General features: G+C 44.5%; 1 protein-coding gene across 24 annotated transcripts in view; it reads right to left on the reverse strand.

Annotated features, from left to right (window-relative positions):
* Nucleotides 1-12850, reverse strand: part of LOC117778858 (receptor-type tyrosine-protein phosphatase F) — a 159538-nt gene that overhangs the window by 39506 nt on the left and 107182 nt on the right. For 16 of the 24 annotated variants that reach the window (XM_034614700.1, XM_034614712.1, XM_034614706.1 and 13 more), the window contains 6 exons: nucleotides 8105-8131; nucleotides 4985-5102; nucleotides 4067-4639; nucleotides 3236-3336; nucleotides 1808-2055; nucleotides 57-135 (listed from right to left, as the gene is read on the reverse strand). In XM_034614700.1, the coding sequence (XP_034470591.1) occupies nucleotides 57-135; nucleotides 1808-2055; nucleotides 3236-3336; nucleotides 4067-4639; nucleotides 4985-5102; nucleotides 8105-8131 (1146 nt within the window). The remainder of the gene's footprint in view (nucleotides 1-56; nucleotides 136-1807; nucleotides 2056-3235; nucleotides 3337-4066; nucleotides 4640-4984; nucleotides 5103-8104; nucleotides 8132-12850) is intronic. The other 8 variants (XM_034614716.1, XM_034614709.1, XM_034614715.1 and 5 more) reach the window with 1 other exon arrangement.

Raw genomic sequence — 12850 nt, forward strand, 5'->3', positions numbered from 1 at the left:
CTATTGGAAACCCCTGACCTGGCACATTAGCCAATCAGCCCCCAGCTGGCACTCACCTCATCCAGGTCCATCTCGTCTGGATTCTTCCACTGCCGCTGTGACTGGGATACTGGCACCACCACAATGTAGTACCACCTGCCAAGAATAATAAAGCGTGTGTTTAAGACAGACTGAGTAAAGCACATAGACGCTAAGATCAATGTTGGCCGAGCACATTAACGCAGTCAAATCCTTCAGAAAGACATTCTTTCACTTTGTGGCTTGCTGGGCAGATTTCAAAACTTAAGTGCTACACAAGTTGGTACAACCAAGGTCGAACACCAGCAGACTGGCGCTGCGTTCTCCAATTAATGGCTAATCACTGAGAACATCTGCCATGCAGACTGGAACAAACACTATCCCAGTGAGAAGAGCCTTCAGTTAATAGAGATCCCACTAGGATTCCACAGGTTAATAGGAGCAGCTATGTGACTACTCATGTGTGTTTTTTCACTGCCATCATTATTAACACCAAAAATAGAAGGAAAACAGAAGCATTAGAAAGACATTTAGTAGTTTATGTTCAAACTGAGAAGTTGAGCACACTTGCGCGTATTGCACAACTTGCAAAATGTACAAACATCTGTGTCTGTGTTTATTTATGTGCTGGCTCTCTCTTGCTGTCTCGCTCGTGTTCTCCCCGAGTCGATCCTCTCTCAGCTCTAAGTTTTCCCCCACTGCTGCATTCAGCCACTTGTAAAATCAGCTGCTGCTGACAGTGAAAGCAGCTGCTTCACTCCCCTTCTCTCCAGGCCTCCACTCCGATTCAACAGTCAGTCAAGTCTGGGAGTGGGAGAAGACATGTATAACAAGACTCCTCATCCCACCACTCTTTCCCCGCACACGCACACACCCCTCCATTCCCCCCTCCTCAATCACCTGCGCTCTTTGCCTGTCAATCCAAGCCAGAACTTGGCCAGCCCTGACAGCTCTGTAATCTTTTTACCAATCAACCCTGTGCACTCCCCACCCTCACATTTATCTGTGCATGTGTGTGTGTGTCTATGTGAAGGAAAAGCTTTACTCGTCAGGGTCAGCCACAATTCTGCTCTTGACAATTTGAGTCGAAAGATAATACAGCCCACCCTGATGTTAAAGGTCACAATTATAATCAGCTGCTGTGTGATAAAGTTGGCTGAGATTAGAAGATGCAACTTAAAGTTTGAAAATAGGCTCAGTATTGATCAGGTGCAATTGTGCCACTCGTACTGTGGCTGCAGTTAGAAAGGTTGTTCAGTTTTCACAGTTGTCAGTGATTTAGCTCCACAGGGATGATGACAACAAATAAGTGGATGTTAAGTGGTGCAGGGCCACAAACTAGAAATTACACGCGGAATTCCCTCTGTCATTATTACGTCTACATTTATTTACAGTATTCACTCAATTTGATGTTTTTATAGTGATTATATATTTTTACTGTAAAAAGACGACGTGATTTATTTGTGACTAACAGCTGATTGATTGTGGTTCTGCACAAATAAATGAATGTTTTCTAACTTAAAACTTCTAACTGCCACCGTGTGGGTTTGAGACAATAACTGTCCATTTAGCAGTAAGCTGAATAAACCACAAGACACTTCACTAATCGCTGGAGGAAAAATCTCGGTCACTGCATCAGCCAAAAATCAAACAGACATAAAGCTACGTCGTCCCTTATGCTAATTTAAGAAAAGGTCGACTGGCCAACAAGAGTCATGATCTGTCGGTGGATCTGTGCCCAGTGTCAGAGCAAACCTGTGTGCTCGGTCCAATGCCTCTGATCACTGACCTGACGCGTGTGGTGGTCTGGACTTTGGGCAGCTCGATGGTCATCTTGCCGCCCTCAGCCTGATGTGTGCTGGGCTTGGTCTTGATCAGGTCAGGAGCAGTGCGTATGGACACCTGCTGCTGCAGACCACCAGCAATGTTGCCCCTGCTTGTCAGCACAAAGGAGTAGTCTGTGTCCGGCTGCAGCTGCGAAATCAGCTTCCTCTTCAGGTTTCCCTGCACTTCCACGCTTTGCTGGTTATATAAGATCTGCAAGCACACGAGGGGAAAACGTAAGAGTTAATGGTGTAGGGTTCTATACATGTAAAGCACATCTCTTAGACAAACACAATCCTGTCATTCACACATACACATGGACAGAAGCAGTAAAGTCTTGAGGGAGGTGTCCATCTAATCCGACACCTCATCTCATCGGCTTCAGGGTCCCACTTTCCCATTGGTGCATATCTAATATTTTCTTACACTTCAAATTGTCTTTGCTCCATTACCACAGAGTGAGAATTGATAGATCATTTTGACAGATTATTACACCTCATAAGTGAACCTGAGTCTGTTTTTCTCTTTTTCTTTTCAGAGCGAATAAGCAGAGTCACAGCATCACACTCTGGTGAAAGTGTTAACCACTAATAGTGTTGCGCTGTGATTCAAGGATGTTACATTATGTAAATGTACATTTTTAAGTTCAAAGTTACTTTCATTGCCACACGGTGGAATTAATATCAGTACAGATGGAATAGCTGTAACATTAAACCACGTAAAGACATCAAAAGTATCAGCATAAGTGCAAACGTCTGGTGCACGACTCCACGTATCAGACAAACTGTCTTTTGTGTATTTAAAGAAGCTCCATTCTCTCCTGCCTCCGAGTCACCTACACCTCCTGCCTGTACCTCGACGGACGATGGTCATCAGACTTGAGACGATACACTGTGTGTGCAGATGGAGTTCAGTGAGAGGAATTAGCAGACTATGATCTTTGATGCTCTGATGATAATTGTGTACATTTTGTTTTATATACCCTTAAGTGCATTTCCACATCAGATAGCAATTGAAAGAGACAGGATGCTCTGGATTGTGGCAGTGTAAAATTAGACAAGCAGACTCGGCCGGGCTGTGTTTGTTGAGTTGTCTCAGTGAGTTGAGTCAATTTTTGCATTAAACGTTTTGCATTTTGGTCCCAATTCAGGTAGAAAATAATAATGACAGTAATATCTTTCCAATCAATAAAAAATATTGTATTTAGTTAGGTTGGTTGAAAACATTTAATTTTACAGTGCCTTATTGCAATTACTAATATTCAAGTGTAATAATTAAATGTATTGCAAAGTATAAAAGTAACAAAAGAGCATTAATTTCAGGTTTATGTAAATGTAAATAGTGTTCAAGGTCAAATTTGTACCTGTACTTGAGTATTTGGAAGGAGACTCACCTTAAAAGGCACTTGGGGTTTGTAGTTCGCTGGCAGATCCCAGCTGAGAAGGACGGATGTTTTCATCACAGCTTTGACGCCAAAGTTTAGTGTTGGAAAGTCTGGGGGTGGGAAAAAATTGTTTGATTAATATCTTAACTGAGACATCTTGTACACCACATTGTAATTTTTCTGTGTGTAATTGAATTTCACAGCACTGTACAGCATGTAACCCTCTCAGTAAACAATGTGAAGAATGTGACCAGACTTGACAAGCCACTGGCAAGTTGATCAAGACAATAGCCTGAAAATAGCCTTCATCTCCTTAAGCCTTTCACTTGTTACACTGCTCTCACAACAAGAAATTTGCAACGGGCCTAACTCAACAACATTATTACAGAGAAATGTATACTGCAGTGGGAAGGGGCAACGTGTGTCTCAAAATAGGCATCACACACAACTGGTTATAAATAAAAAAACATTACATTTATAAGATTATAAAAGAGGAGGTACATGCTGCGTACGCGTTAGATTTGTGTGAAGTGGGAGGGAAGATGAAGAGGCATGGTAATGTGACTGCAGCGTGTAATGAGATTAGTACTCTATAAATCAATAAACAGTGCTGTACAGTACTGAGTGGTAGATGGGAAAGACATGCGGCTGATAAAGACAAGAAAAAGAGTCGGTTATTGAGTGTTCAAAACATCAGCAGGCGAGGTTTGAGTTCTCGCTCACGAATGTATGCGGGGAGGGTTTGTACAAACGGAAAGGTGCGGCGCTGATGTGATGTTTTCAAATCAAATACCTCAGCTATGTGTACAGTATATACAAATGTTCTGGCGGTTGTCCTACCGTTTGACATGGTCCTGCTCTGAATGCTCGGGCTGAGGGGTCCAGCGCCCTTGCTGGTATACGCCTGCACCCGGATGTCGTAGGTGGTGTCAGGATTAAGGCCCAGGATGGTCATGTGAGTGTCGGACGTGCGGTTGGTGGTGTTCTGCTGACTGTTAATGTCCCTGTACACCACCACGTAGTGGACGATTTTGCCGTTCCTCTCTGCCACCAGCGGCGGCTCCCAGGTCAGCTGGGTGCTGGACTGAGTCAGTCCTGTTACTTGTAGGTTGAAGGGGAAGCCTGCGGGCACGTCTTCGGTGGTACTGATCTCCTTCACGTAGGCCTCGCCAATGCCTGCGCGATTGCGAGCACTGAGGCGGAAGATATAGGTCGCGCCTTTGTGCAGTCCGGTGACAGTGTAGTGGTCATCGATCTTCCTCAGTTCACGTGAGGTAAAGGTTTCCTCATCGGTGCGCTTGTACTGCAGCTGGTAGCCCATCAGCTCACCCACCATGTCCTTAGGTGGCTGCCACTGGATCAGCGCTGTGTTTTCCATGGTGGTGCTGATCATCATAGTCGGCCTGCCTGGCACTGAAGAACAAATTTAAGAAGAGCGAAAACAACAAATGAATGAATTTTAATTCTTCAAAATACATAGGATCTATTTCAAACTGCACTCAGATTTAAGAAGACAATGAAACTGCCTGATACAACATCAGGAAGCTGAAAGGGAGCTAATACCATTGTAACAGCAGTTCTAACTATTATAGCGAACATACGTGAGGCTAACATACATGTGGTAGACAGTCTTCTAATGATAACACTGTCTTGAATGAGGAAGACAGAGGTTTCAAGCCTAACGGATCATACCACTGTATTCATTGTACACAGATGGCACACATCCAATCTTTTCTCATGATATAAACCAACTCTGACCTGCCCCCGTCGTGGTGATGACTTTAGCTTTGCTACGGGCTCCATCCCCCTTGGTGGTGTACGCTGCTACAGTGACAGAGTACGTGGTCTCAGAATGCAGCCCGGCAATGATGGCCTCCTGCAAAATGAAAAACAAAAAAAACGAGATCAGAGGTTAAAAGGAATCAGTGAGCAGAATGACACCGCCTCAGTGGCATTCCGCCGCCCCCCCCCAGCAACAAAAAGAGAAACCCTTTTCACACAAGCGCCTAGCCCCTGAAAAATCACACAGCACCAAAACAAGCCATGATAGGATTAAAACCCCTTCTCCATCCACTGGAGGCTTCTTGATCAATTTGCCTATTAGGAAAAAATATTAGGCATTAAATTATTTTGAAGGCACACAAACACACACACACAGGACCAGGAACTTTTCTTGGTCAAGAAAAACTCCTCACCCCGAGTCGTAAGGCACACGCATAACCCATTAACCAACAAACCAACCACATGAACCAGAACGTCACCGGTGTGTCAGTGTTCATGTCTGCTGCGTGGATAAGCATGAGATTATACCCAGAGGATTTTAGGATCATCACTACACTACCCACAAAACAGAACACGTCTGACTGTGGGACGTGTTTAAACTCTTCAAGATTAATCTTAAAGATGAATAAACATCAGAAATTTTGTTTTTAAATCCTTAAAGTTAGCTTAACGACCTCTGGATTCTCAAGTACGGCAAATATTCACGCAGCCCGAACACAAAAACAGACACACTGAGGTGGTTGAACAAATCAGTAACTCAGCAGTGAGGAACAAACAACTGAGGTAACACACTGTTATTTGTAACCTGCTGCAGTGCTGGCACTCACTTCACCAGACTGCATCAGTCTGAATAAAAACACACCCACACACACTAGAATTAAACACCCTGAGCTTAAACAAAGAACGTATGTAAACAGACACACACACACGCATATGTGAACGCACATACTCACCTGTGTACATTAAATGTACTGTATATAAATACACACTTTAATATACACGTATGCACACACACAATGATACGCGCAGACGTGCACACACTCGATACAAAGAACAAATTAGCGCCTGCGGATTGGGCACACACACTAGAGCTGCCTGTTTCTCACTGGGGCCACTGGGAGGACGAATGCACCGATGCCTAAGAGCCTTCCTGTTGGAACTTCCTGCAAACTTCCCACACCCTTGGAAAATGTTATATGGCTCTATCCTAACGCTGTTTCTCTAACTAATGAAGTTTTAATTTCCTGACCATAGAAGAACATTGTCTATATAAGCCAGCTCTGTTTGACAATGTTTTTTACTGCCCCTCTCTTTAAGGGACATTTGGTGCTCCCATACTAGCCTTTAAGAGGGACGGGCAGGAAAATGCTAAATTACTGAATCATAAAACCATTTTAACTTTATGGAGAAAGTCTCATTACTTTAATCATACAAAATGGCTTTCACAGTCTCAGCCGCAGAGATCTTTTTCCTCCCTATTCTGGCAGGAACGAATCTGGTCCAGTAACACTTTTAAAACTCAGCAGAAAATATAAAAGCGGGGCTTCAAAGTTTCCTTCAGAGCAAATGCTTAGAGCAGCACCAAAGGGCATTACAGAGATTATCAAGTCGACTAGTTATAGAAATGGATTCTTCTCTACAAGCCTCCCTACACCACGATCCTCACTGGGGTAGAAAATGCCAGGGGAAAAATGGGCAGCTTTGTTAAAACAAATACATTTGCTTCAGATAAGCTTTTGCCTAAGCCCAACATTTGATGTTCTCCATGTGTTGTTTGCATTAAACCTGCCATAATTATGTGAAAGATGAATATTGCTTCAACTCAATCAATTCCGTCCTCTGTGAAGGAGCCACGGGTCGACAAGACATGCTGTTGTTGACACTGGTCTGCAGCTAGTCACACAGAATGATTTAACTGGCTCACAGGCTGCTATTGCCTAAACATGGCTGTTAAAGAAATAATACAGACGTGTGAACAGATGTCTTCCTCAGACATCTATGTCTGTCAGGTGTTAATCAACACATTTGGAGGAGAGGCAAGCCTGACTCATGCAATGTGGCTGTCGCTGGAGGAACCTGGCCATGTGTGCCATGCATCCAGATTTTTCTGTTCAACTCAATGTTATCAGATAAATAAAATGATCTGCACGCATCCCACTGGCTCACTTATACATAAAGAAAAAAACACTATGTTGATATATAAACAGATAGAGCATCCATCAACCTTTACGGGTGGTCACCAATCTGATTAATCCTTTTTCTATCTTTTCTTTCTTAAACAATCCATCTGCCCCTGTACGAATGCTGAAAACATTGTTTGTTATTCTGGCAGGTTTTTATTGAATTTCTGACTGGGAACAGTAAGTGACTGCATTTAAGCTAGTGCAATCTGACTTCTGGGAAGTAATAAGCCATAACAAAGGGCTACGTGACAGCCATGGAACAGTGGGCTGCCATCCAGGCAAATGAAAAGAACATGAAAGGCTGGTGGCAATCTTGGAGATGTGTGGAGCTGATAAAACACACAGCTCCTCCCCTCAGATAGACATGTCATCTGGAACAGTGGGGGAGACAGCAGGTTAGGTGAGCCTGATTAATGTCAGTGCCGCACTCGGATAGTGACACACAGCCTTCGACTGCACCGTGCGCTCAGTGGGGGTGGGGGGGGGGGGGGGGGCTCTGCATGCTCGCTGCAGTAAGTGCCTCCCATCCAAGTGACTGCCCAGCTGTTACTTCGAGCTTGTCATACAGTAAAATGTTTAAATATTAGACATGAATGCAATCAGCAGTGGAAAAAAAACTCATGCTCTGTGGTTGTAGTATCTCTTAGAGAACATCACACACACACACACACACATGAATATAAAAACCCGGAGCCATTAGAGCACACATCTCTTGCTGTGGTTATGATGGGGTTATGATCTGTCGCGAGGATTCATACCGAGTGGATTACAGGCACGGCTTGCACAGAAATAAACACACACAATTCATAATCCAAACACTCAAGCACACACAAATCCCGCAAAAAAAAAACTGTCAGAGTGGAGAAGGCCTGCCCTGCAAGACAACCCAGCAGCACACATGAGGGTTACTCACATGCTCGGTGGACTCCTCAATATTCCACTGATGAGAGAGAAGACACAGGACACAGGGTTGGGGAGAGAAATGAGTCAGAGACAACACAACAGACACGCAAAAAAAAGCACTGGTCTTTTTTTCGCTCGGAGACAGATGAATGTAGGTGTCAGAGTCATGCAGTGTAAAAAACACAGAGGGAGAGTGATGGAAGAGAGGGAGTAGAGAAAAGAATGAAGACATGTTGAGTGGCATAAAACAAATTGTGTAAACCGAGTTGAGCAATGATTGTGAAACTCAGTACTGTTTATGATGCACTGCCTTGTTTCTCATTTTCCTATGAATCAAATAAAAACTTTCCCCTTCCTCAGCTGCACAATCGCACCTCTGTTCAGCAGAAAAACTATATCTCACTGGACATAAACCAAACGCAGAATCTATGAAATATCTCCTCTTTCTTTACAAACGTGGAGAGTGGGGCTTTTATTCATTATATTTTAATATGTTTTCAAGATGTTGCTCCTTGCTGTGCTTGGCCAAGTGATTCCTGGGGGAAGTGAAAGCCCATTTTTGTGCCGTGGGGCTCCGTTGGTGCAGAGCGTGAAATCCTATTATCAGTGCCGCTATGCTAGCCCTGTGACATCAAACCCCATCGATGCAGAACGCTACTGCTGGCGTTTACCAGCAACTCGTTCTACAGTTCAGCTACTGCAGAGGCGCTCACTGATGGGTGGCCTGGCTGACAAGGGGCAGTGGGGGTGGTGACACCGGTGACACTGATGAGGGACAAAAAGGAGACGGGATGGATGATTTGGGCGGAGGAGGAACGGTGGGTGAGGGTGATGATGGAAAACATTTTGATTTGATCATTAGGGTGCATAGCTGTTGTAACAGCTGCCGGTGGACCACTAGGGACAAGAGATGGAGTGGATTAGTGAGTGATAATGCTGGGACATGAGGGGATCACAGGAGGAAGTGGGAGAAGTTACCAGACCAGAAACTGAAATTTTAACCGTTGAGAATTCTAGGTAAAGGGCGAATTACCAACAAACACATTTTTCACCGACCTCTGGTGGTAGAATCGAGGCAAGACGGTTTTCTATTTACCTGGATTTAGAGATCTCTGGGTCTCTTGACTCTCTAATACAATGAATGACATTTTGGTAGTTTTGCTCATTGCAGGAACAATCACACTGTAATTAAGGCATTTATTTGAATGTTAGGTTCATTTGAGGATTACTGCAAAGTGAGAGCACCAATTATTTATCATTAGACACGTGCCCTTTAAGGCAAGACAAAATGCTTTTGGGATCCTTGCTTTCCTCCTCATCTATCATCCCCTTCTCCTCCAGACTTTCACAAACACAGGGAACGAGCCTCACACACTGTAGATCCATTGTGCATAAGAGAGACCGCGTTCATCATCCTCCCATTGACCGTTGGGATATGAAAAGACAAAAGACCCTAGCTTCTCCTCCCAGCTCCCTGCGGATGGGTCTTTATCACCAACTGGCTAACTGAAGCATGAGCTAGGACTCGGCATGGTCCCTGCTGCAACTGGTCGAGACACCTGGTGCATCAAAATCTGCTGCCTCACGCTCCCCTGGCTTAGCGGGACATTAAAGAGTAGCATTTAAGAACAGCTGCTACTTAACTCCATGAATAACAGTTTGCGACGTGCCTAATTGCTTAATTTGTTTACCGTCGACTCCACACAGTATGTCAACAGATCAGCGAACATGGCTCACATGAGTTCCTATCTCATTTGGGCTTAATCCCTTTCTATTGCAACTTCTTGAGCTTTCTGCTTCTATCCATGGGAGAATTATAAATTATCCCTCATTTATATTTCGATTGCCGACGCAAGCTGAAAACACATCATTGCTGATAAGCGTCATTTGCGGGAAAGGAGCGGTATAATTTGCAGACGGGCGAATGCAAATGTGATGACATGGGCTGAGATGTGTGGCTATTAAAATGGGAACGAGGAGGGAACGAGTGATGTGGAAGAGAAGGAGCTGTCATGATTGATGGAGTGAAGCAGGCTGAGGTGCTTCTTTTCTCTTTTTTTACCCCATTCCCATTCAACTCCAATCTGAAGGCCTCAGAGGTAGTGAAGCATTACCTCGCTTTTCTCGCGTGCACACAGACACACACAAACACACCGACCACAAAAAACGCATGAGTGGTCAAACGAAATGAACCTGGAAAAAAGGCAAACCTGTGCAGTAAAGCAAAAGTGTGCAGAAAATGTACAGACGGCTGGCTAATGACTTTAAACTCGATCATGCCATTTTGTCCCAGGTTGTATGGATGACTATGAAAACGGGAGCCTGGAGGCTGCTGTGACTCCGTAGTGATGGAGCCGGCCATGTGGTGCGGTGTTGCCCACTCAGGGTCAGGCCACTTTCCCAACAGAAATATGGCTGGAAAGGGGTCGATAACATCACACTGTCAACATGGCCTCTGGTTTAAATTTAGCAGGGAAATGAGGGCGCTGTGTGGGCTTCTGCTTGAAAAGAAAAGAGGCGCTTAAAACGCCCACGCACAGGCAAGCTTTCCTAGCTCTCCTCCCGGCATTTCAGCTAACCCTGAGAGAGTGTGAACCGGAGAGAAGGAGCCAGAGACAGTGAGACAAAGCTAAGGGGGAGAGGTGATAACGATTTTGACAGAAAACCGCAATCAACTTAGATTTGTGATTGAAGTCTCTGGTATGTTGTCAATGCTGAAAACTCTGGATTCTTCTTTTCCTGCTGGCAGGCATGCTGTGTATCCAATGCAGGTGAAAAGGTGGCTATGGAGCTCATTTCACAACACATTAGGTAAATTACTCAGAGAAACACTATGGGATGTACCAAGATGGAAGAAAATTGCTTTTTCTTTCACCATCAATTACAGGTGTGCGTTTGAGGGATTTGCATGACTCAAGCATGAGTCATGAACTGTTCTCAGCCAGCTGGAACGCCTACTACCGGGTTGATCTACATTGAGCATGTTTGCTCAAGTTATCTGCCTTGTTTTTCCCACTTGTTGTTGGGGTATGTGAATGGAAAAACTATTTGAGAAAACTAAAAGGATTGTCCTGAAACCAGTTTGGCAAACATGCACGTTGGAGCGTTGGTGGACTGTGACATCCGGGCAGGTTCGTGCAGGTTGGTTACTCAGGGCCGGCCCGCAGAAAACAATTTGTGAGATGACGCCATCAAGGATAACAAACTCGCACGCAAGCCTCTGGTCATTACTCAACTGGTTTCTCGGGCTGGAGTAGTGCAAAGAGGCGGCTGAGAGAGAAAGGGAATGCAGATGGAGGGAGGGAGAAAAGAAAAACACTAGAAGGGAAGAGGTCTTCAGGTTTCTGCCTGGGGAGGGGACCGCGAGTTTGAGAGGTGTCCTGGGCGCCAAACTGGAACATGAGAGCTATCTCGAACACCAAATTGCAGTGTGTCTTTGTGTTTGCTGTGTGAACCCGGCGCAAATGAGACACGGCGGGGACTATTGTTTGCACAACAAGTCGGGTCATGTTCAGTTCAGTTCAGTTTTCACAACGCAAAACAAAGTCATGTCGAACATGTCGACATGAAGAAAACACTTCCAGGAAGACAAGCAGCCACCATGTTTTTCTCCTCTTCCAGACCAGAGGATGCTGCCCTGGCTGTCAAGCAATCTGCTGTACAGTTAGATAACAATGAACTGTCAGAGAAAGGTGCCAGAAACTAGCGCTGGGAAACAAAGGTGTTGGACTGAGAGTTGAAGGCAGACTCTTTCTCCAGATGTAGAGACAGAAAGTCACTATAGCCTCTGTTATACAGTTATTCAGCATCTTAAATTCACTTAATGTCAATGTTATGCTCAGAAATTAATATTGAGTCTCAGGTGAGATGACTTGAGTCACTTGAGTCACTTAACAACTTTTTTTTCTTCATGTACTTATCACTGACTGCCCTGTCCCACAACTGAACTCCTACTTTGCATCATTTGGGATTTACCACACATGACACATCATATCAAGGTGACTTTGACAGGGCTTCCTCTTCTGTAGAGATAAGACGAGAGACAGTGGGGGGGGGGTGTTCACAAATGAGGGTTCATAGCTCCACTCAAGGACACAGCAGTGTGCACTGCCTGGAAACTGAACCAGCAACCTGCCAGTCTCCCCGCAGCTGCTGCTAAGTATTTATCAGCAAACACTGCTCAGACACACATACAATGCTGCTCTGATTTTTTTTTCATGTGATGTTCCTGCAGCCAGAGAGTGTGTACTCGTTCAAATTAGATGTTTTTGTTGGAGGCCATCCAGGGTGCGAGTGAATGCGTGTTCACGCAAATGTTACTCCCGGCAAACAATCAGAAAAAAGGCTCTTAAGCTGGTCTCTCCTCACCCAAAGAGCGGGAAAAGTAAGAGTAGGGTTTTTGGCTTTAAGATATTCATGAATCTGTGAATCCTTCTTAAGGATTACAATCTCTCATCCATCTCACGACGTTGCACAGCTTTGGGGCGATTCAGAGCCGCCTGCATTAATGTGTAAAGGACGGCGTCAGGAAAATAACTCTAATTTATAAACATGGTAACAAGGCAGTGCATATGTATTACTGCTAAACTCGCGATGAGAGGTGCATTGATTCCACTAAGCCCCATCCCGATGTAACACATATAAAATATTTAATAGCTATTACTGTAGAATTAGAATGGATCTTGTTACGACAGCTAATCCAAAGCTGTGGGAGCAGGGTACCAATTTAGAGTCGAATGTCACATGTGGAGAAAGA

This window comes from Hippoglossus hippoglossus, chromosome 17 (genome assembly GCF_009819705.1).
Source record: "Hippoglossus hippoglossus isolate fHipHip1 chromosome 17, fHipHip1.pri, whole genome shotgun sequence".
Taxonomy (NCBI): Eukaryota; Metazoa; Chordata; class Actinopteri; order Pleuronectiformes; family Pleuronectidae; genus Hippoglossus; species Hippoglossus hippoglossus.